Source organism: Glycine soja, chromosome 1, assembly GCF_004193775.1.
Source record: "Glycine soja cultivar W05 chromosome 1, ASM419377v2, whole genome shotgun sequence".
NCBI classification, from domain to species: Eukaryota; Viridiplantae; Streptophyta; class Magnoliopsida; order Fabales; family Fabaceae; genus Glycine; species Glycine soja.
The window spans coordinates 475,626-498,242 of NC_041002.1; the positions used below are offsets into that span (position 1 = coordinate 475,626).

Genomic DNA, 22,617 nt, shown 5'->3' on the forward strand with positions numbered 1-22,617 from the left:
CATACACATAATAAAAAAGAATTTCATTGAAAGAATAGAGTTGAAGAAAAACATAGTGAATAGATGAATGGGGTGATAGAGAGGTTAGTGAATGATGTAAGTAAGGACCAGAGCCAGCAGCATTAGCACATAGGCAATTCCTTGGTCAACTGATATCCCTGCAAACCCAATTGGAATAGAGACATAGCAAATTAGCAATTAATCAATTAATTATCATGAGACATGAAAATGAAAAAAAAAAAAAAATAAGAACCTAAGGATAATAATTTTGAGAAGGGATAACATAGCATACCATCACTTGTGGGTGCAGGGGCAGGGGCAGGAGGAAGGACCTGAGCATTGATGGAAGGTGCCACATAAGCCAAAGCAAGAGCCACAATGGACATAACAAAAACCTGAACTCTCAACACTTCCATTGCAACTTTACAACCACACTCTGAATTTTGGATGTGGCTGAGGCTAAGGTTGATTGGTTTATAAGGAGGAGAGAAGGGAGTGAGAGAGAGAAAAAAAAAACTGAAGATTGCTTTGGTTAAGAGAATCTTGGCAAAGCTGAAGACACTCTGGCTAGCAATATATGTCAAGAGAACAAGGCCTACTAGCCGTTGATGTTTGCCACGTGTAGGGCCAGAATTGGCTGCACGTTATAGAGTCTAGCTGTGGAGTAGGGAATTGGGTAAAGTCCAACCAATGAATGATTGCCAGTCTGCCACATGATTGATTAATTTGTCGAATATGTACAACTGTATTCCGTTTCAATGTGAGTTTTAAATTCCAAAGCTTAACAAGTTAAGTTGTTTTTTCAAACTCCCAAGTCCTAAGATAACCGTTACCTTGGACGGCTACCATTGACTTGGTCTTCATGCGGTGGGGCCACAGATACAACTAAATGCACACAATGATATCATCACTTTAAGTCGATAATCCCAACAATCAATAACAAGCTCTGCAGACACACCTTCAACAATAATAAGCCTCAACCAACGTAGTGTTTTTGTTGTTAAGAATGTGTTCGTGGCTGTGATTTTTAATTTATATATATATAAAAATATTTATTGGGAGAGGTTATTACCTAAGATGAATTTCATTACTTCGACAAATTAATCTTTTGACCATCGGCTTAGAGATACACATACATAAAAAAAATGATAATAAATTTCAATTAAAATCTTTGACTATCCAATAGAATTTTGAGATATCCCAATAAATTTGGGAGGACGATCATGAAATTAACCTCCAATGATGTATTTTACACATAGCACTCGTTCCCCTAGCTAACCAAGGAAGATGCACCAGGAGCTGCTATGCTATTGCTTTTGTTCTTGTAATGTATTCATTAAAAAATTTCTTATTAACATGAATTTTTTTTGGATATTTGTGATAGATTTTAAGTTTATTCTTTTGAATTAATAAAAGACCCATGTTTTGGTACATAAAAAGTTATTTATTATTTTTTCTAGACAGACGAATTGATTTGATAACAAATATTTTTTTCTTCATAAATTTGTTTTTTCTTTTTTCTTAAGCCTAAATTCTTCTGATTTTAAAATCATCATAATATCTGGACCGAAATTGACCCAGTTAAACGATAGGAAAATAATTAATGGACACTTGTGTCCTAAAGAGATAAAGAGAGAGAAGATAGAGAATTATATGTATGTACTTCCCTTGGCACTTAGCAGCGAAGATGGAGTGTATCTATCTGCTTAGGTGGGTGCAATTGGCATTTTATATTGAAAGTTCTTTCTGGGAACCAGAGCAACAGAAATGCCAAGGCAATAAGGAAAAACTGAGGATCAAACAATCGGAAGCGACTAAAATTTCGGTGTTAGTTAAACAAAACAACTTCCAAGTGGCCAAGTCGGAAAAAACTAATCAGTGAACAAAGCAAATGTCATTTTATTTCACAACTAATGAATGAAAATCAGGAGCATTACACAGACAATTAAAGTCTCTTCTCAATGTAAAAGATTGATTAAGGAATTAAAATGAATTTTTTTTATTAAGATGATAAAATTACAATACTCATGACTTTTGTATGCTCTCCTATAATATATCTGTTAGTTTTAATTTGTTAAGTAATGTCTTAAGAATGTCAAACAAGATCTTAATTTTAAATCTTAATTTTAACTTGTTCAAAATTTTTACTTTTCATTCTAATGTCTCTATCTAGGAGTGAATTCGAATCGATTCAGATCAATCCAAACAATCTTAATTTGATATTTTTTATACTTGGATCAATCCCAACCAACCTATTCAAATCCGTTGAGTTTTAAATTGGGTCACAAATTTTAATATTTAAATCCATTGATCTTTTAATTTGTATTAAATTATTATTATTATTATTATTTATTTTTATATATAACATATATAATATATATTTTAAAATTTTAAAAAATCAATATTCTTCAAATTTTTGCAACAAAGCATGTTGTAGAACATTTATTCTATTTTTTTATTAATTTTAAACTATTTTAGATTTAGTTGAAGTTTAAACTATTCATTTGATTTGTTGAGAACATTAGAATTGTCAAACTACACAACAATAGTTCAGTTTTAGAATTTTTTTTAACTTTGCAAGTGTGATGCTTGTTTATAATATTTTAATTTTTAAATCATATTTAACATAATATGTTAACTTACGTGATTTTGATGATAACAATACAATTTCTTTTCAAATACTACATGTAATAATTATAAGTAATGCATTTGATATTTCATTTAATAAAAAATTTAGCCTATAAAAAATATTAAATTTAAAAAATTTGCGGTCAAATTTGTTAAACAATGTCAGCAAGCACTCAAGAATCAATCACATTCATATAATAATGCTGACATCCACAACACAGGACGGAAAACGAAGCTGAAAACCTGAGATCTGAAGAAGAGAGGATGTTGTCTTGCCACTCCAAACCTGAAATCTGAAATCTCTCACAACAGAGACTCGTCGAATCCACATATTCATCTGGGAAGAAATAGACACAAAATTTGATTTTGACTTGTAATGCACCCGAAGGATCAATTTTAGTTTCAAACAAAGAAATCATAAAATTCAATTGGAAATTTACATTTAAGAACAAAACCCAACCCTCTTAATTAGTAGACATTTTGTTTGGTCGCTTCAAGGGGTACTACTCATAATCAATACAGCAAGAGAGAAGAAAAGAAAATAACAAGCCATTTCTGAAGATGTCATTGACAATGCTCAACTTTGCATTTTAATTGTCAGAGAGAAGCACGACAGCCAGCAGTAGGAATAGGCCTTCAGATAGGCCAAGTAATTAATCAGCAACTGTTTTGAGTGGGACAGGTGCTAACTCCAAATAGTCAAAATCATCTGTTATACCAACCTGTATGGAGACAAAAGGTGCAAGACATATAAGAAACAAAGAGATGGGGATAGACAAATTTAATGACATAAATTAAGGCAATGTTTTAACTGAGAAGATGCAGAAAAGAATGTTTAAAGTGGCGAGCTTGCTAATGTTACTAAGTTATATCATTCCATCATTCATGTAACTATTTCACAGCAAAAAGGAGCCTTGACAATAGCTGCCAAGTATTTCACATAGTGCTTTGGAGATTGAGGCATTAAACTGAAATGACTGACCTCCTTGTACAAGTTTTCAAGTTGTTCCTTAGCCTGTGGGAAATTGTTCGAACACCATTGCCTCAGGGTGAAAATGTTGTCTGCACATTTTTTGGTGACAAATAGAGATTATATGTACACTTAGCATAATTAATGCTGTCAAATATTTAGAGTTATCAGTACCATTATTTGTAATTATTTGTCTATCTCTATTTCCTGTAGTTACTGTTGTAGAACCTTAGGATTATAAATAAGTATAACCTCTTGCATCTTAAGTCTCACAAATTAATAACATGTTTGTTCCCTCCTTCCCTACCTAAATACCAAAAACTTCAACATGCATCAATATCAGAGTGAAATAAGATTTCACAATATGAGATACTCCATTTCTACCCTCTTAGATAAAACTCCATTCGGGGGAAAAAAGGGGGAAAGAAAGCATAGAAGGTAGAACCTGTCCATCTGTTTGTCGATGCATGGGCAACTGCAATTGCTTCCTCTGCCAAAGTTAATACCAAAACATCAGTGTCCCAACTCCGAAACTGTAATATGTTTTTAAGATTAACCTTCCAAAACGTCAAAGTAATGTACAGATAAAAATAAATAAATAAAAAAAGCATTTCTTAACTCATTGCTTCAAAGGCAGCCGGATCATTATCTTTATACTTTGCCAACTCATCCTGAAAATGTCAAATGTTATTAAACTATTACAGAATTGCCATAATATTGATCATACTTGATGCATTACTAACAAATAATCTGAAAGCCAACCTTCAATTCATTATGCTTTTGCTCAATGGCTTTTAGATCTGCAATGGCCTCCACTCTTTCATCCTAATGAAAATGCAATATTAGGATAAATGATAACCATGCATCTTATTGATACACAAGTAGAGCGAATTGGAATCTAGCAAACTTACAGATTCCTCTCGCCCCTTCTTTAGCTCCTCACATTGATCAACAAGTTGGGCATGCCGCTTCTTACTGCTTTCTAGATCAGAATCAAGTTTGCGGGACACATTCCTAAGCTGTGCATGGATTTATAACATCATAATTAGTTTACATCAAGATACTATAGAGGGTAAGGATAGTGTAAATGATAGCTGATACCACAAATAATAGAAATATAACTAGCTCAACAGCCAATTTTCGTGTGCAGCTATATTTCTGTTATTAGTGTTATCCTTTACAGGCGGTGACCAATTTATCAACATAAAGATGATATTACATCACAATGTATCTTCATCAATAGAACTTCACCTGATTACCAGCACAGCTAGGTAGACTCCAAAAGTACACCTGAGAGGAAAAATTAAGAAATTGAGTATGTTGAAGTTTCATCAACTCCTCTTGATACCCCTCTTTTTTTTTCCCTGCACTAACTTCCCTTAATTACTTGAAATACATTATATTGACATAACTATACATTACACTAACAGTCGTGGCACGTCTGTACATCGCACTGTCACTCCTGTTGTTCAAGTAACACATAACACTGTGTACCTTATTAGGAAAGTTGCTATAAACCTTAAAAAAGCAAGGATTTGTGTGCAATTTCAAGAAATCTCAAAGAGTGACAGTGTAATTTTCTCTAATAAATTAGAGGAAGAAAAATCTCCACTACATATCTTTGATAATTTTCTCATACTAACAGCAGAATAGGGAAGGAGCATCATTGGTTTAGATGTTAACTTACAGAAGTTCCTATTTTATCTTTGGAAACAAGGTCATCATCCACTAAACTTTGGACCACATCTTTCACAGACTGAGAAATGACACCCTTCCTGGGACCCATCTTCTCGAGCTCCTTAAGCTACAAAAAACCCCAAAAAAAAAAAAACCAAAAACAAAAAGCACATAAATCACTCAATAAATTACATAAAAAAGAAGGAAAAGAAAACATCATCTTCTATGTAATAACGAAATAGTAATGGTGATTACCAGGTAGAAGTCTTGCGACTCGTAAAAGATTTGAAGCATCTTCTCGCGCTTCTCTTCCAATGAGAGGCCCCTTTTCTTTGACTGCACCAAACAAAGCACATCAGCCAAATTGCAATTCTGGACAATTTCACAAACACGGAGGGAGCAGAGCTCCTAAACATTTTTGGTTTATGTTTTTGAGTTAATTTTTGTTGTTACATTACATAATTCAACATACGAAAATTCAGCGCAGCTAATTGAACCTAGCAACAAATTTACGATGAAGAGAAGATTAAACAACAAAATTAAATCGGGCAAAGAAGCCGTTGAGAAGTGATCGAAATAACAGAATGAATTCTGGCAAAAAGAGGGAGGGTGGTTACCATTGCGGTGGCTTTCGGCGGCGGCGACGGAGTGACGCGGAAGATTCCAAAATCGCTATTTGGCGGGAAAACGGTTTAGTCAATTTTGCAGTTGATGCTCAAAATTACCCCAATGGCCAATATATATACGCGCGGACATCGTTTCTCCGTTTTAAACGTACAATAACTACACTTGATAATTATGATCATTTTGAAATGGCTTAAATATACATATGTTTTTTTTTTCTAAGTTATCGCCTTTTTATTTTGATTCTTATAAGTTCATTTTTAAATTTTTGTCTTGTTAATTTTTATTCTTGGTAAACTTATGTTTTTTAATTTTAATTTTTTTAAGATTCTAATTTTTTCATTTATAATATTCATAAGTTGGTGTTTATAGGAATCAAAATTAAAAAAAAATATATAAAGTTACAGGATCAAAATTAAAAAAACTTAAACTTACATGATTAAAAATAAAATAAAAAATATGTTGAACCAAAATTGGAAAAAATATGAATTTACAAACCCAAAAAATATATTTAAACCTTTTAAAAATTGTAATTATGGATATCTTAAATTAAGGAAGCTTTTTATTTGCTATGAAATTACTGATGTTTTATAAAGTTTAACTTCTCATTAATTATTTTTTCATGTTAATCCTAATTAAAACAATTGTATTTGATCATTAGGAGAACACTACACTTTAGCCCATTAAAAAAAACACTTCAACAAATCACAAATAACATTTATATTTTACTTCATCCAGAATATAAGTAAAAAAAAAAAATACATAATTTCACATTGATTAAGGACTTTAATTAAATTCATTTAATTTTCTTCAATTTATATGAAGAAAGAACTATATTTCCTAAAATATTTTTAATCATATTTATCAGAAATGATACTCATATTTAAATTAACTTTGTGGTAATTTTTTTTAAATAACATTAAATATGATTGAATTAGTTAAAATTTATTGGTTAAAATATATTTGTGATCTCTGATAAATATTTCAATTTTGTGTTTACTCTATTAAATTTTTTCTTCATTTTTCTCCTTGATATTTTTTTTTTGTTTTTGTCTTTGATATTTTTTAAGTTCATGATAAACTAATGAATTTTGTATTTACTTTCTATTTTTTTTCCTTTGTTACTAATATCTTTAAAAAAATTAATAACGAATGAAAAAATTATCAATAATCAAACACAATTTTTTAATTTAGCAGAGACATAGAAAAAGTGTCAATAATCAGAAATAAAATTATTATTTTATTATGGATTTAAATAGTCTAAATATATGGTAGAAGGGTATATGCAAAAAGAAAAATGGTAGAAGGGTGTTTGAGGGAGCAATTTAGATTAGATTCAAAATTAATTCTAATAGAATGATTTATTTGAATTTAAATTTGATAATACATGGGATAAAATTGAATTAATTCAATTTATTAATATAATATCTTAATATATATATATATATATATATATATATATATATATATATATTAATAGCATATTCACGTGGATGTACAATTTCAAAATATATTGATATTTTTCCTTCCCCTAAAAAGTCAAAGCATGGCTACTAGTAATATTTTATATTTATAAATGTATATTATTTTAGTTTTTATTGCCCAGTATTATTTTATTAGCCACTTAATTTACGTCACATGACTATTACATACGGTTTTTTAAAAAGCAAATAAATTTGGTTTAAACACAATAATTTCTATGCTTATGAAATCGCGTCATTTTATTGAAATGACAAGTCGAGGAGGTGGCCATGCACCCTTCTGCTTCTGCCTCATGTAACAGAACCCAAAATAACTAAAAATAAAAATAAAATGATATTGGCTAAATCATACCCGAATATAATTACAAGAAAAATGGGCGTCAATGGTGACAAAATTCAGTATTCTCACCCCAGTCTTTACCTAATCCTTTTTTTAAAAAAGAAAATATCTCCACCCTAATGAAAAGATGACGAAATTAACTTGGCTTCTACTTGGACCAGTTATTTATTTATATGTAATACTAGCAGTTCTTCATCACATGTAATTAACTCCTCATTCATTTTCATTAGTATTGTTCAAAACCAGCAAACGCGTGTCCAAGTTGACAGCTGACCCATGAACGTGTCTTGGACAATATGCATAGCGACCAATATGAAAACATCATAGGATAAGATTTAAGAGGAGCTTCTCTGAGTCTGACATCCAGCGATGCCAAGTTCGATCGGGTGCATACTGTTGCTGACACTTTGTGACCTTGTCCTCGTAGCTTTAGTTCATGCACAGCAACAAATAGGTTAGCATTTACCACCAGCACCCTTGGAATGCATGAGTTTTCATATTACTTTTTCGGCAACCTTATTAATTCATGTCATGGAATATTTTCCCCTGCATAGCCTTAATGAGCTTCTCAACTCAAAACTCAATAGTCTTTGTTCTTGTTTATCATCAATCATGGAATAGTGTGAATTACAAGCCACCCATGTCTTATCTTCACCTCTCAATACTTTATTTTAGTTTCGGGTTTTGATCATTTTAACGAATTTTGAATTTTGTATTCCTTAATCTGCTTTGTCTTTCTGTTCAGGCTTCATAAGCATTGATTGCGGGGGTACTCCAACCAATAATGAGTACACAGATGAAATAACTAACATAAGGTACACCACTGATGGAGCCTATATACAAACTGGGGTTAATAAGAACATTTCCTCCGAGTATGCATACCCTAAGAATCCTAATCTGCCACTTCTACTCTCAGATCTCAGAAGCTTTCCTCTGGGAGAAAGGAACTGTTATAGGTTAGTAGCTGGAAAAAGAGGCGAGTTACATTTGATAAGGGCTTCCTTCTTGTATGGAAACTATGATGGAGAAAACAAGCCACCAGAGTTTGATCTCTATGTTGATGTCAATTTTTGGTCAACAGTCAAATTTAGAAATGCCTCAGAAGAAGTTACTATGGAAATAATCAGTGTGGCACAATCAGGTGCCACACATGTTTGCCTTGTGAACAAGGGAGCAGGAACTCCTTTTATCTCAGGCTTGGAACTTAGACCACTTAATAGTTCTATTTATGACACTGAGTTTGGAGAATCTGCTTCACTGTCACTTTTCAAACGATGGGACATTGGGTCTACCAATGGAAGTGGTAGATATGAGGATGATATTTATGATAGAATCTGGTCCCCCTTCAATTCCTCATCCTGGGAATCTGTCAACACTTCCACCCCAATAAATGTCAATGATGATGGCTATAGACCCCCATTTAAAGTCATTAGAACTGCTGCTAGACCAAGGAATGGCAGTGATACTTTGGAATTTTCTTGGACCCCTGATGATCCGAGTTGGAAATTTTATGTCTACTTGTACTTTGCTGAAGTGGAACAGCTTGAGAAAACCCAACTGAGGAAATTCAATATATCTTGGAATGGATCTCCATTGTTTGATGATTCCCTAATACCGCGCCACTTGTTTGCAACCACTCTTTCTAATTCAAAATCCTTGGTAGCAAATGAACATAAGATTTCTATCCACAAAACAAAAGATTCAACTCTTCCACCCATTCTTAATGCGGTTGAGATTTATGTAGCAAGACAGCTAGATGCCCTTGCAACATTTGAAGAAGATGGTATGATATGTTTTCGTTGAGGAAAAAACTTAGATATTGTTCCTTTGGTGCTGTTTGTATTGTTCTCTAATCAAAATTAGAGTCTTACCTCGACAATTTTCTTAATAAAAGTTTGCATTAAAGAATTATGAGGATATCAAGGTGAAAAAAAATTCTGATTGGAGAACAACACAAACACAACCTAAACAACTGTTTCTAAGTTTTCTTCTTTCTTTACTAAAATTTCATGTGCAAAACCAATGCGTTACTGCTTAGCCCCTCTACTTGAATAAGAACAAAATCTGGAGCAACCGTACCAAACGATTATGCTTTATAGTTTGAATGACTATGCTTTAAGTTGATTCAATTATGTGTAAACACAGTTGATGCTATTCTGTCCATAAAGGAAAACTATAGAATTCAAAGAAATTGGGTGGGTGATCCATGTGAGCCAAAGAACTACTCTTGGGAAGGTTTAAAATGCAACTATAGCACCTCACTTCCTCCCCGAATTATATCTCTGTGAGTAATCTCTTCGTATCTTTTTCCTTCTCCCATTCTTAAAGTCCTAATTGAATAAATCAGTTTTGACTTTAGCTTTATATCCTGATATTCAAGTTTAGAAGTATGCATTTTCTTTTGTTATAGGAATATGAGCTCAAGCAGTTTGAGTGGAATAATAACTTCTGCCATTTCCAATCTCTCCTCGTTGGAATCTTTGTAAGTACACATGATAGAAAATTCTGAGTACTTTGTTATCATTATTGCTTTGAGAAATTGTATTCACAAAATCTCTTTATACTAAAATTTGTACAATAAAGAGTGAGATAGGAAGAGAAGACAGAGAAGTATGTAATAAGATGGCCACAATGTGATGAAGAGAGATAAAAAGAATAATATTGTAGAAAATTATTGTATGAATAATATAAGCCTTATGCTCTTAACCTGTACAAAATTTTACTATGCTAAAGAAGACTGTTTTCTTCATATATTTAATCTCAAAGTACCTACATTTTTTTTATCTATTCAGGGACTTACATAACAATAGCTTAACTGGAGCAATGCCTCAGTTTTTGGAAGAATTGATATCCCTTAAATATTTGTAAGTGTTTTGATGATGGTTGTATGGCCTGACACGTACAGTGGTAAATTGGTAATGGCTGATGCAAGAAAAAACAAATTTTTGTAGGGATTTAAAGGGCAATCAATTTTCAGGATCTGTTCCTACCATTCTTTTAGAAAGATCAAGGGCTGGATTACTCACATTGAGGTATCCCTGATATAATAGACCTAGAAATGTTTATTTCAAGCAAAGGTGGAAGTCTGAACTATGAAGCATCTAGATATTTATAGAGGTGCCATCAAACATCTTTATGTGTCATTACGACCTAACTGTCATGTTCTTATCATTTTCAGGGTGGATGATCAAAATCTCGGGGACACAGGAGGGAACAATAAAACCAAGAAAATTGTTATTCCCGTAGTGGTATCAGTATCAGTTTTAGTTATATTGATTGCTTTCACTCTCTTTTGGAAACTTAGAAGAAATGAACGATCAGGTACTTCTTGTTTTGTTGATATGTAACTACTTCCATTTGATTCTCAAAACCTGAAGAACAAACATGAAATATATAGGAAACAAAATATTAACCATACTTTGATTTACTTTTCCTTTTGAACAAAGACGAGGAGATTAGTATGCTCAACAAAGGAGGAAAAACCGTAACAACGAAGAACTGGCAATACACATATTCAGAGGTGTTGGACATCACCAACAACTTTGAAATGGCAATTGGTAAGGGAGGATTTGGAACTGTGTACTGTGGGGAGATGAAAGATGGCAAACAAGTTGCAGTCAAGATGCTTTCTCCATCATCATCTCAAGGGCCAAAGGAATTTCGGACTGAGGTAATTAATTAGTACCACATTCTACCACTGGTTTCTACTACTTAGATTCAAGGAAAATGTTATTCAACATCAGATCCATCAAAAGAAAATAATCATGGCCAACCTTTTCATGGCACTTCATCACAAAAATGCGGTATCCTTCATTGGTTATTTTGATTATGATAACAAGATGGCGCTCATACATGTGTACATGGTTTGCAGGCTGAGCTTTTGATGACAGTTCATCACAAAAATTTGGTATCCTTCGTTGGCTACTGTGATGATGATAACAAGATGGCACTCATTTACGAGTACATGGCCAATGGCAGCCTGAAAGATTTTCTCTTGCTCTCAGGTACTCCTACACTGCCCCAGGTTGCCCCATATTTAGCATTTTAATTGAAAGGCATTGAGAGAGTAAAGGCTTTTTATGCTGTTAAATAACAACTACCTCATAAATCATTTTAAGGATGATTTCTAATTGGTTGACAGCATAAAAATATTTACTGTAACAATGCATAGCTATTAAACTTTGTTTGTTTACTGCAATACTTATGGCATCACAAATAATTAAAGAAAGAGAGCATGTTGCAATGTGATGTCTCATGGTTGCAGATGGAAATTCACATTGCTTGAGTTGGGAAAGGAGAATACAGATAGCAATCGATGCTGCAGAGGGTCAGTATAACTTCATTTTCGAGGAAGCCAATAGTCTCCTTCTGCTATATCATCAATGCTCTTAACTTTAGACTTTTACTTATTTTCACATTGATACCAAATGAAATCATGTCTTCAGATCATATCTTAGTATTAATCAAACAGTCTAAGTGCATGTTTTATATTTCATCTATATATGATCTATGACTACGTTACCATGACTAATAATTGTTGCCCTCTAAATGCATAAGTGGTTTTGTGTCACTATGTTCTTTTGCAATTTGTGGTGATGTGTTTTGAACTTGAAGGGTTGGATTACCTACACCATGGATGCAAGCCACCAATAATACACAGGGATGTAAAGTCAGCCAACATTCTTTTAAGTCAAGACTTTGAAGCTAAGATAGCAGATTTTGGCCTCTCCAGGGAGTTTAGGAAAGATAACCAAGATCAACAATTTCAAGTCATTCACAAAGATGCTACATATGAAAAATCTGCAGTAATGGGCACAACAGGGTACCTTGATCCAGAGTAAGTCCTTATCCGTATATTCATCATTTTTATTCAGGTGCTAAAAACAGTTAAGTGTTACATTAAAGTTGAAATTAATTGCCCAAGAAAATAAAAAATAAAAAATCGGTCCTATAATGCTTAGGGTGTTTGAATTTAGTCGGTTCACATTAAATTTAAATTTATTCAGCTCACATTAAATTTAATTGGTTAGTGTGCAGCTCTCATATATTTTTACTACTTAATGTGCAAGTATATATAGTTTTTATTTTAATCTTAAATAACTTTTACGTATATAATATATATCCGATTTTGGTTGAATCACTATTAAAAAAAATTGTTTAATATATTAAAAAATTTGTTTTTAGTCTATGATGTCAGGCAAGTAATCACGTGAGACCATCCAAACAACTGATATACATTAGAAGAACCATTAAGATGGTGTCATGTTATCACTTAGCTAATAATAAAAATTCAGAACAAAACTTTTAATATATTAAAAGCTTGTAATAACAAAAAAATTTATTTTATCATGGACTTGCTACGGTACACTAACTACATTGTTCATTTGTTCAGGTACTACAAATTAGGGAGACTGAATGAGAAAAGTGACATCTATAGTTTTGGAATTGTTCTACTGGAATTACTCACAGGTCGCCCTGCAATATTAAAAGGCAACCGAGTAATGCACATACTTGAGTGGATAAGACCTGAGCTTGAAAGAGGAGATTTGAGTAAAATTATAGATCCAAGGCTCCAAGGAAAATTTGATGCTAGTTCTGGGTGGAAAGCTTTAGGAATAGCAATGTCATGCTCTACATCAACCTCCATTCAGAGACCTACAATGAGTATTGTGATAGCAGAGCTGAAACATTGCTTGAAATTGGAATCCCCTAGTGATACTAAAACATTTGTGGCCCCTCCAAGACAAGTCTGCGACGAAGTTTATAGTTCATCTGAAGCATTTTCCTATGATAGTGAATCTATCACCTCTCCTTTTCCAAGATAGTGCAAGTATACATTATTCAACCTTTGGGAAGTATTTAATTGAAACTGTAAAATATTTTTGAAACCATAATTTGGTTACTACAAATGCCACTCTTTTGCCTTATTTGGTGTACAAAAAAACACATTTATTTTGTCATATTCAGCTTGTCTGTGCATAAAGAACTCTGCCCTTGAGGACATCTAATTATGTATTATGTGATACCTTATTTTTAAAAAACTGAATAAATTAAATACATTTTTTTTATTTTCATGTAATTACAAATTATTTTTGATTTTGTGACATGGATATTATGAACTTTTATGTTTAATTTAATTAATAAACTTTCCTTTAATTATTTATTTAATTAAAATAAATTTTTAGTTTCTTTGATTATGTTTATCAATATTTTTTTCAATTAACTTAGAATATAATTTCAATTTTCTCATACCTCAATCTTTGCGGGTATTAGTAGTAAATAATCTATAAATATGATGAAAATAGATTAGGTCAAACAAAACTTTTGCTTAAATAAGTATAGTCAATTTAAAAAACTCAAGTCCTAAACCTCACATATTGCAAGTCAGATTTTATTTTTGAACTTAGTCTGACTTATTTGAAAGTTTGATTTTAGTTTGTTATAATTAAAAACTTATTTTATATTATAGCTCGTATTATTAATATTTTTGTTTCAAGTCTTCATACTTTTTTTTACGATCAAGTTTTCATCCTATTTATATTGTTTACATTGCATGTCCTAACAGAAATAGAACCAATTACATTATCCCTAATTAAATATTCTATAAATCTGATTGGTTAGCTAACCTCCAGCTAGCTAGCCTTGCTCATGTTCATGTACATACCCGCATGGTATCATTTCAAACTAGATATGGATTTCTTTTACTCATAAAAATATTATATATATATATATTTAAATCACGAATATTTTATTTTAAAAAGGTAAAATTTATATTCTAAAAGTAATTTCAAAAATTATTTAAACTTGAGTTAATTTTTATTGCTTAAATATTATTTCTAAATTTATAAAATATTTTTTAATACAAAATTTTATTTACTTTATTTTTTTAAAAAAAATTGTATTTAATGTTTAATAAATTTAAATTTGAATATAATAATATCAAAAAATCATACCAAATTTCAATTTTTAAAATATTAAATTTAATATTTGAAATTTTTAAAAGATAGTTTCAAATTTTTTAAAACATAATATTATTTTATTTTAAAATTTATACATACAAAAAAACGAGTGAAACACCAATTTATATATCTGATTGTTTCGTTTGTATATATTTTAATACTTTTTAGTTCAAATTTATATTTAAATATTGCATCATCATGTAACATAGACGTTAGAGACTGAGAAAGAATTTCTCAATTTGAAAGCTTTGTTCAATGGATCATGTAGACGGTCTTGAAATGCTGGAGAAAAAAGATTATGTGTTTGATAAACAAAAATGGGGAAGAGGAAAATCCAAAGAATTGGCTAGGGGAAATAACAAAAGGGCTAGGTTAATTAATTGCTAACTGTTCTAGAGAATATCTTTTGGAGTGCCTTTTTTATTTTCATTTCTCCAACTTTCACTTATATGAAGCGGAAATACAATGTCTGAAGAGGAAGAAGTTATTTGCAAACCAAATAGAGCAGCTTTGAAATTTCCAGATGCCTATCCATTTAAGGAATTAAAAAGAAAAAAGATTTTTATTGAAATACATAAAACTAAAATTACCCCCTTAATGACTTTTTTACGTTCTCTTATAATTTTTACAATAAATACTTCTTTTAATTTTTTTAGTCAATTCCTAAAGACACGATTTAACTAGACTTTTTTTTCATTTCAGGAAAATTGATGCTGTTGACAAGACGTTGGATGAGATCAATGAACAGATTGAGAACATGAGAATGATTCAGGAAGCCTTGTCAGCTCCAATTGGTGAAGCTGCTTATTTTGATGAGGTCATCTTTCTCAAATGTTTATTTCATTGGTGCTATATTGTACTTGCAAACAGGATATATGTATCTTTAGATTGTAGTTTTAATATAGTGTTATAAGAGAAATTACTAGATGGTCTAGGACCATTATGATTTACATTAATATCTATATGATGTGTGTTATTAATTCTTTCCCATAAATTAAAAAACTTGAGTATGCTCTATTAGAGATTATAGAAGATCAATAATTCAGTTAGTAAGTTAATTAGGGATAATATGTTCTATAAATAAGAGCTCTCATGGTATAATAATCATCTTTTTCGAACAATTCAATATGTTACCATATGCGTATCAATATTCATCCCTTTGATCCATGGATTTGTAACAGTTACATAGACATTAGTCGAAACTATGTATACATGGTAGTCCTAGACTACCTCATAATTTCTCCTTGTTATTCGATAGAATGCATGCATTTATGTGGATCATTCTGAATTTCTTTTTCTTTCAGGATGAATTGGAAGCAGAACTAGAAGAACTGGAGGCTGCTGAGTTTCATCCAGCAACTACAGCTCCTGCAGCCACATTGCTGGTCCCGGCCCGGCGACCACCTACTCGCCCTGTTCCTGTGGAAGATGAATTGGCAGCTTTGCAGGCTGAGTTGGCAATTTGAGCAGGTCCCTTTTCTCAGCTGTAACATTATTCATCTGTATTGTTATCTGTTAGATTTATACGCTGTCTTGTATTTATTAGTGGATAGAATTCAGTGATTGTGTTTCCTAATAATCAGTAATTGATTGCGCTATACACTATTTTGTTTCAGTCCAAATGGTGTTGCATTTCATATGTGTATGTTCTGTTTTCACTGTGGAATATCCAACTTGCACACTTTAGTTCTCTTCTTGTCTTGTATGATAAATTGCCTAAGATCACTTCTGAGAAAATGTATGAGAAATTGAGAATCTTACTTTAGGCTGTTGTTCCCATTGCTTTTGCGGTTAAGCCAGAGTTTTGCAAGCATTTTTTGTGCATGATGACAAGTGGCTACAATGAAGAATTGTAACCACTATTATCTGAAGAAATTATGCCTCTCTCCGGCTTGATTCTGTCTGAAATTATTGAAAAGACCAGAGGATGTATATATAAAAGGTGAACAAATATTTATGCATTTGTATATCTTGTATTTTGTGTGGTCAAGTTTTATATTTCTCATCAGTATAATCAAAGTCTATCTCAAATATGCTGCAGCGGAGAGGAATGAATTTGAATTGGTTGGCCCGTGAGAGTATGATTGATGAAGGAGTCTGACTGAGTTTAGGAGGATTTTACTGACTAATAATAGATTTCAGAGAAAAGAAAGGATATAACTCAAGTGCAGAGTTTGAAAGTAGTTTTGTTATTATTTTCTAATTAGAATTTCACTTCTACAATCTATAGATTAAAGGTACTATATTTCTTTTTCTCCAAAGAATTTTTTTGCAGGATTTTACTATCCTACATTAAAGGAAAAAGCGCAAGATAGTTTCATGTACGTTGACAATGATCAAGACGCTAAAAGTTTTGAAACACTCATGGTGGGCATTGTTTAGATTTTAGATTTGTAAAAAAAAGATAGCTTTTTTAATTAGTTCTATGCCCATTATTCCATTGCCATTGTCATTTTGGTTGTTAACTCAGGAGATTGGCCGGTTTCAGGTTTTCAGCAGAGTAGCTAATGACAAATCAAAGATACTTATCGATACATGTAGATGCATTTTTTAAATGTAGATGTATTTTTTTTATAAGATTTATATAAATAATTATTGGAGTAATTAAGATATCCGGTAGATACTAAACATTTTTCTTGTATTAAACTATGGAAGAGTTTACCATTTTAAAGGCCTTTGTAGTTGACATTCATCCTCTCTTGCCTTCTATCATCAAGCGGGTGGAACCACAATGGTGCTTTCTTGGGATGTTTTTTTGGCTTATTTGGGAGTTCAATACCCGCTCTACGTAGAATTGTTTGGTGTTATTTTAGCTTTGGAATTGGCTATTAAAAAAGGCTAGAACAATATTTGGTTGGAATTTGATTCCACCCTTGTGATTCAGGCTTTGAAGAACTCATCATTTGTCCCATGGAATATTCGTAGGTGGCAAAACTGCTTGTTTTTTTGTAAACAGAATCATATAGCTTTACTTTCCTCTAATGTTTATAGGGAAGATAACTTTTGTACAGATTCTTTAGCCAACCATGTGGCTGCTTCTCGTGTTAGCTATTCTTGGTGGAACTTGGTTCTATTTTTTGTAAAAGATGCGTTCCTTCACAATAGAAAGATTTTCATAGTTTGCTCTCACTAGTCTTTAGTCTCCTCTCTAAGTAAAAAAAGAAAACAAAAAAAATTGTCTTTATTTTCTTTAACTAATTTAAAAATACTCTTTTCGTTACGGTTCACGGAAAAGTTATTATTTCCTTTTTATGTTTATTATGCACAAGCAATTTTTGCCGTGAATCGATTTAAAGCAGCAATATATAAGCTTATGTGAAAGAAAGTTGGCTTTCTTTTTCACCTTGAAATAAATGACAGTCAATTTGGAGCAAACGCAAGTTCTGAAGCAATAGAGACACATGGTCATGTTCATGCATTGTAGTTGTTATTGTCAGATAGACACCCCTTTTTTCCTGCTTTGGAAATTGCTTAAGGACCAACGCATGTTTCGTGACCACTGACCACTTAGAAGCCAACAAAATTGGTTTCGTCGACCACGTGCGATCACATTGTTTGAATTTGAGGCCCCCACAGACCCACACTATTTTATGTACCTTAAAAAGCATTCCATTTTTTAGACTCTTCTAACATTAGAAAAGACATGCAGTATATCTTTTGACTAATATATATACTTCTAATAACATCACAATCCTCAACTTTGAAAACAATTCAGAAACTCACACAATTCCACATTCAACCAACCACTTTAATCACAAATTTAAACACCAGTTAGATTTAGAGGTATATAATTCATCACTAGTACTATACTATAATAACTTGATCAATATTCCATTTTACCTTTATTTTCTGTAGCCTTGGTTTTTTCAAGTTTTTGACGAGTAGAAAGAATGAGTGATCTTGGTTAATTAGCCAGATGGTGGACCAACTTGGCTGCAGCTTTTGTCTTGAGAAACAAATCCATGATTCAGCAGATCATCATCAAGCACAAACTCAAGCAAATTTGGATCATCTTCACTTGCATGGTCATAACCAAACCATAGCGTATGATTGTCTGCATTGGAAAGCATTGAAACTTCCTTAGAGGGTGGTGGTGCACTACAACTTATACTCCCAGCAGTATAATTAAAAGCCTCTAATTCCTGAGACATTGGAAAAGGAACTGGAATTGGTGTTTGTTCCAATTCCAAAACATTGTAGGAGTAGTCAAACCAATTATCAGCTGAGTTCAGTTTTTGATGATCCAAGACAAGGGTCTTAACTTGATCAGAATAACTAGTATTGCTGAAAGTGACATTGTTGTTGCTTGTCGTGGCAGCAGTACTACTTGTGTTTCCTGCCAAGAACTTTTTCTTTAGCTTGGTGTTCCAGTGATTTTTCACATCATTGTCTGTTCTCCCGGGAAGTTGAGCTGCTATAAAGGACCACCTGAAGGCAAAACCATCACATTACTCAGATATATAGCAATAATAATGCAAAAGCAATGCATATTCACATATTCAATACGTTCATATATAAAAAAATAAAAATAATGGACTTGCCTGCTTCCGATGGTGTCATAAAGGGTGCAGATAATTTTGTCTTCCTCTTCAGTGAAACCTCCAAGCTTAATATGAGGCCTGAGATAGTTTAGCCATCTTAGACGACAGCTCTTCCCACAACGCTTAAGGCCTAAAAATACACACAAATAATACAGTCTTACAATTTGAGGAAGTCTAACTCAATTTCAAAGCTAATTCAAGAAGAGAGAGTTGCATATTTTATTTTTTTATCAACAAATATTAATTTGTTGATCTTATTAGAAATAGGGAGAAATTTGAACCTATAACCTCTCTCCCCTCTCTTCTCCCTTCACATTTTTCCAATCATCCAATGTAGACTAAGGTGCTTCTTACTTAACGTACATTATTTTACCCATATATAATTAGCTAATGTAGAATATCCAACATAAGGTGCCGAAGTTTATATAAAAAAAAACTTCGTATCCCATTGCCCAGAGGCTCTTCGCTATGCGAAGGTATGGGAGAGGGATATTGTACGCAGCCTTACCCTTGCATATGCAAAGAGGCTGTTTCCGGATTCGAACCCATGACCAACAAGTCACCAAGGCACAACTTTACCGCTGCACATATATATATATAAAAGATAAACCTCCAAATGGATGACAAAAAGAGGAATTATTTTATTCCCTAGCTACGAAAATAATAATTATTAATTAAGAGATAGCAGAGGCAGTGATGAATAAATTAAAGAAATTAAACCTGCTTTTTTGGGGAGAGCTATCCAGTTACCACCTGTGCCATGTTTCTCAAGGTAGTTTTTGAGGGTGGCATCTTCATCAGGAGACCAAGGCCCTCTTTTCACATTGGATTTGTCACAACATGGAGCCCTTCCCATGGCCTACCTGGCCACTGATGAACTGAAAAAAGATGGAGAGCAAGTGAAAAAATATTTGGTGTATATGGCTTATAGCTTAGAGAAGAAGATGTCAAAAGTGAGCACAAAACAAGTGGTTTTAAAAACACATTACATGGGTTGTAACTTTTGAATGATTGACTTTGTCTGACTAGGCTTTTTTTCTTTGTTTCCAGTTTAGCTATCTTATACCTGCCCTCTCCTTACTTTGAATCAGTGTGCTCACTATTTCTACTCAGTTGGCTATTCTTAGGGGGAAAAAAGGTAAAGACTGAAGAGAGAACCAGTCAACAATGAAGGTATTCAAATGCAATATTAATAATAATAATAATAAAAAAAAACAGTAATGATATTCCCCTGCAAATTAATACCCCAGTTCCTATTTATAAAATAACCTATAACATGTTTCTTATAAAAAAGAAACGGAGGGAGGTAGTATCAACCCCTGCCCCATGGTGTTTAAGGCCAAGAAGCGCATAAACATATAATTAATGCTTCATCTTCCTCCGGATATATTGCCATATATATGATACCATGTTAACTGAGTCCGTGTTTGTTCAATTTTAATTCATTTCTCGTATTCAGGCTAAAGAACAATCTATAGTCTGCTTCAAAAAAAAAAAAATCTACTAGTCTCAACTAATTATTATGTTATGTTAAAGAAACTAGCATGTACCCTATTTCTCCATTCATCAAGAATTGGTAAAAACTATAATGAGTGAAGACAAAAGTTTAGTATACTGATGAAAACGAACACTATGTGACAAATAGTGTGTGCCTCAACACAATATAAAAAATTATGCAATTGATGTGTCCATGGCTTAATATTGGTAGAGGAGTGATAGTCACACTCTCACTAACGACGTGGACAACTTAAAAGATGTGACCTGGCGAATTAACGGATCATAGTATAATTTATCTTCTCTAATACTCTGTTTCTAATACTTGTGACAGACTAAAATTTGTTAGAAATTATTAATTAATCAGTATTTTTTTATAAATAATCTGGAGATAAAAATTATTCAATGAGATATAAAACCCATCAAAACTGATGGTTGTAATTAATCCGTACTTCTTTTATTTGTGCAATTAGAATAAATTGTTGCAACATATTAGGATAATCTTCTGTCCTTTAAATTCAGCCAGAGTTTAAGAGTTAGCTTCCTTATTTGTAGGCTGTAGCATCTTTATTCATTCGTAGAATCATAAATTTTGCATTCCTCCCTGAACCTCAGGAGAATTTATTTTCAACTTTTCTATCTTCATTCTAAAAATAATATTCTTCAAATATAATAATGAAATAAAACTTTTTAAATATTTTAAGAAAATATTTTTAATTAATAATTATTTTATTTTTGTTAAAAAAAGGAGTGCAGAAATTAAAAGAATAAAAAATGAAAATTTTACATATATAATATTATTTTCATCTTAAGGGAATCAACTTATTCAGTTCTTCCCAAAGAATAAAAATATGGAAATATGAAAGTTATTTTTTTTCGTAAGAATATTTTATGCCCAGAAATAATTTTTTAAAATTTGATAACAAACATAAGAATACACATATATATTCTTCAAAATATGTAAGATAACTTGCCTCCTTAGAGTTTTTTTTCTTCTTTACCTGAACCCTTAGTTGAAGCCAGTTAAGCACCATTTTATTGGTAGGGCCTCTCCCCTAACAGATTGCATTTTAATGTTTGTAGCCCAATACATAAATAAAAAGTTGGTTCTCAACTAGACCCAATGATTTGGTGCAAAAGCTCAGGTCCAGATAGTATCAGGTTCTTGACCCCTAAAAAAACCAGCAAACTTTTTACTTTTTTTCATAGGAAAAATGTTATAAATTACTATAATGTTTATTACTAACAGAGCAACAAAAACTACATATTACAAAAAAAAAATATTACTTTAAAAGATAAAATGATACTACATAATATTAAACATTTAAGATAAACTTCAAAATGTTAAGTATACAATATGTAAAATCGACATAATTATAATATACGGAACTAAATCAAACTACAAAAAATGCAATTATTTTTTCTTTTTTTTTTATTTTTCTTAGATCAATTTAGTAATTTACAACAATTTTGTTAAGCTTTCAACACCCAGCTTAACTAATAAAGAACTCTTTATCTTATTTTAAAAAATGTTTTGAACAGTAAATCCTAACCCCATAGAGTGATATGAATTATGAACTATGAAGGCATCAATCCAACTCAAAGCACGAAAAAGAGGTTCTATCTTCTTTGTAGTATTCTGTCTTTTGGGATACCGCCGAGGACATTATTAATATAATTTGTGATGAATATAGGCATGCATGCACACATATAATACATGAAAAGTGTTTTCAATTTTATTGCATGGTGGTATTAGTCAATTCCATCAGCATCTTATCGCCAAAATGCCACAAGCTCTTTGATCTTGTCTGTTGTTTAATAATTCATTTATATTAATATTTTGAAAGCCCAAACCTGTATCAGAGTACCTTATGTTCACAAATGGACATAGCATACTGAAGCA

General features: G+C 32.0%; 4 protein-coding genes across 5 annotated transcripts; 2 read left to right on the forward strand and 2 right to left on the reverse strand.

Moving 5' to 3' along the window:
- Window positions 1–2,788: 2,788 nt before the first annotated feature.
- On the reverse strand, window positions 2,789–6,054 carry LOC114407411 (meiotic nuclear division protein 1 homolog). Its single transcript, XM_028370496.1, has 10 exons — window positions 5,893–6,054; window positions 5,531–5,611; window positions 5,286–5,402; window positions 4,850–4,888; window positions 4,510–4,617; window positions 4,361–4,423; window positions 4,218–4,269; window positions 4,044–4,088; window positions 3,611–3,690; window positions 2,789–3,350 (listed from the first exon to the last, which is right to left on the reverse strand). The coding sequence occupies exons 1-10, from the start codon at window positions 5,893–5,895 to the stop codon at window positions 3,282–3,284; spliced, it is 657 nt and encodes a 218-aa protein (XP_028226297.1). The 5' UTR covers window positions 5,896–6,054; the 3' UTR covers window positions 2,789–3,281.
- Window positions 6,055–7,918: 1,864 nt separating this feature from the next.
- On the forward strand, window positions 7,919–13,788 carry LOC114407421 (probable LRR receptor-like serine/threonine-protein kinase At4g29180). The gene is made up of 12 exons (XM_028370507.1): window positions 7,919–8,174; window positions 8,466–9,503; window positions 9,866–10,004; window positions 10,131–10,202; window positions 10,513–10,584; window positions 10,672–10,752; window positions 10,899–11,041; window positions 11,167–11,390; window positions 11,592–11,724; window positions 11,985–12,047; window positions 12,335–12,557; window positions 13,113–13,788. The coding sequence occupies exons 1-12, from the start codon at window positions 8,090–8,092 to the stop codon at window positions 13,543–13,545; spliced, it is 2,706 nt and encodes a 901-aa protein (XP_028226308.1). The 5' UTR covers window positions 7,919–8,089; the 3' UTR covers window positions 13,546–13,788.
- A 1,146-nt stretch (window positions 13,789–14,934) lies between these two features.
- On the forward strand, window positions 14,935–16,145 carry LOC114406196 (vacuolar protein sorting-associated protein 32 homolog 2-like). Its single transcript, XM_028368841.1, has 3 exons — window positions 14,935–15,050; window positions 15,382–15,496; window positions 15,984–16,145. The coding sequence occupies exons 1-3, from the start codon at window positions 14,935–14,937 to the stop codon at window positions 16,143–16,145; spliced, it is 393 nt and encodes a 130-aa protein (XP_028224642.1).
- A 2,205-nt stretch (window positions 16,146–18,350) lies between these two features.
- LOC114407429 (transcription factor MYB36-like) lies at window positions 18,351–20,318 on the reverse strand. Of its 2 annotated transcripts, XM_028370530.1 has the most exons (4): window positions 20,210–20,318; window positions 19,941–20,098; window positions 19,221–19,350; window positions 18,351–19,107 (listed from the first exon to the last, which is right to left on the reverse strand). In XM_028370530.1, exons 2-4 carry the CDS (start codon window positions 20,074–20,076, stop codon window positions 18,588–18,590), a joined length of 786 nt encoding a protein of 261 aa, XP_028226331.1. In that variant the 5' UTR covers window positions 20,077–20,098; window positions 20,210–20,318; the 3' UTR covers window positions 18,351–18,587. The 2 variants fall into 2 exon arrangements, with proteins under 2 accessions (XP_028226331.1, XP_028226321.1); XM_028370520.1 differs by lacking the exon at window positions 20,210–20,318 and having other exon boundaries at window positions 19,941–20,181.
- Window positions 20,319–22,617: the final 2,299 nt, after the last annotated feature.

Excerpts from the sequence above, each read along its gene's own strand:
- LOC114407411 (XM_028370496.1), bottom strand. Across the intron at positions 5,403-5,530 it reads AGTCGCAAGACTTCTACCTG|CTTAAGGAGCTCGAGAAGAT; the intron begins GTAATCACCATT and ends GGTTTTTTGTAG. Across the intron at positions 4,089-4,217 it reads GGCTGCCTTTGAAGCAATGA|AGGAAGCAATTGCAGTTGCC; the intron begins GTTAAGAAATGC and ends TAACTTTGGCAG.
- LOC114407421 (XM_028370507.1), top strand. The coding sequence starts at position 8,090 with ATGCCAAGTTCGATCGGGTGCATACTGTTGCTGACACTTTGTGACCTT. Across the intron at positions 10,203-10,512 it reads CTCTCCTCGTTGGAATCTTT|GGACTTACATAACAATAGCT; the intron begins GTAAGTACACAT and ends TTATCTATTCAG. Across the intron at positions 10,753-10,898 it reads GCTGGATTACTCACATTGAG|GGTGGATGATCAAAATCTCG; the intron begins GTATCCCTGATA and ends TATCATTTTCAG.
- LOC114406196 (XM_028368841.1), top strand. The coding sequence starts at position 14,935 with ATGGATCATGTAGACGGTCTTGAAATGCTGGAGAAAAAAGATTATGTG. Across the intron at positions 15,051-15,381 it reads GGAAATAACAAAAGGGCTAG|GAAAATTGATGCTGTTGACA; the intron begins GTTAATTAATTG and ends TTTTCATTTCAG. Across the intron at positions 15,497-15,983 it reads AAGCTGCTTATTTTGATGAG|GATGAATTGGAAGCAGAACT; the intron begins GTCATCTTTCTC and ends TTTTTCTTTCAG.
- LOC114407429 (XM_028370530.1), bottom strand. The coding sequence starts at position 20,076 with ATGGGAAGGGCTCCATGTTGTGACAAATCCAATGTGAAAAGAGGGCCT. Across the intron at positions 19,351-19,940 it reads AGCTCTCCCCAAAAAAGCAG|GCCTTAAGCGTTGTGGGAAG; the intron begins GTTTAATTTCTT and ends GTGTATTTTTAG. Across the intron at positions 19,108-19,220 it reads TATGACACCATCGGAAGCAG|GTGGTCCTTTATAGCAGCTC; the intron begins GCAAGTCCATTA and ends TTTTGCCTTCAG.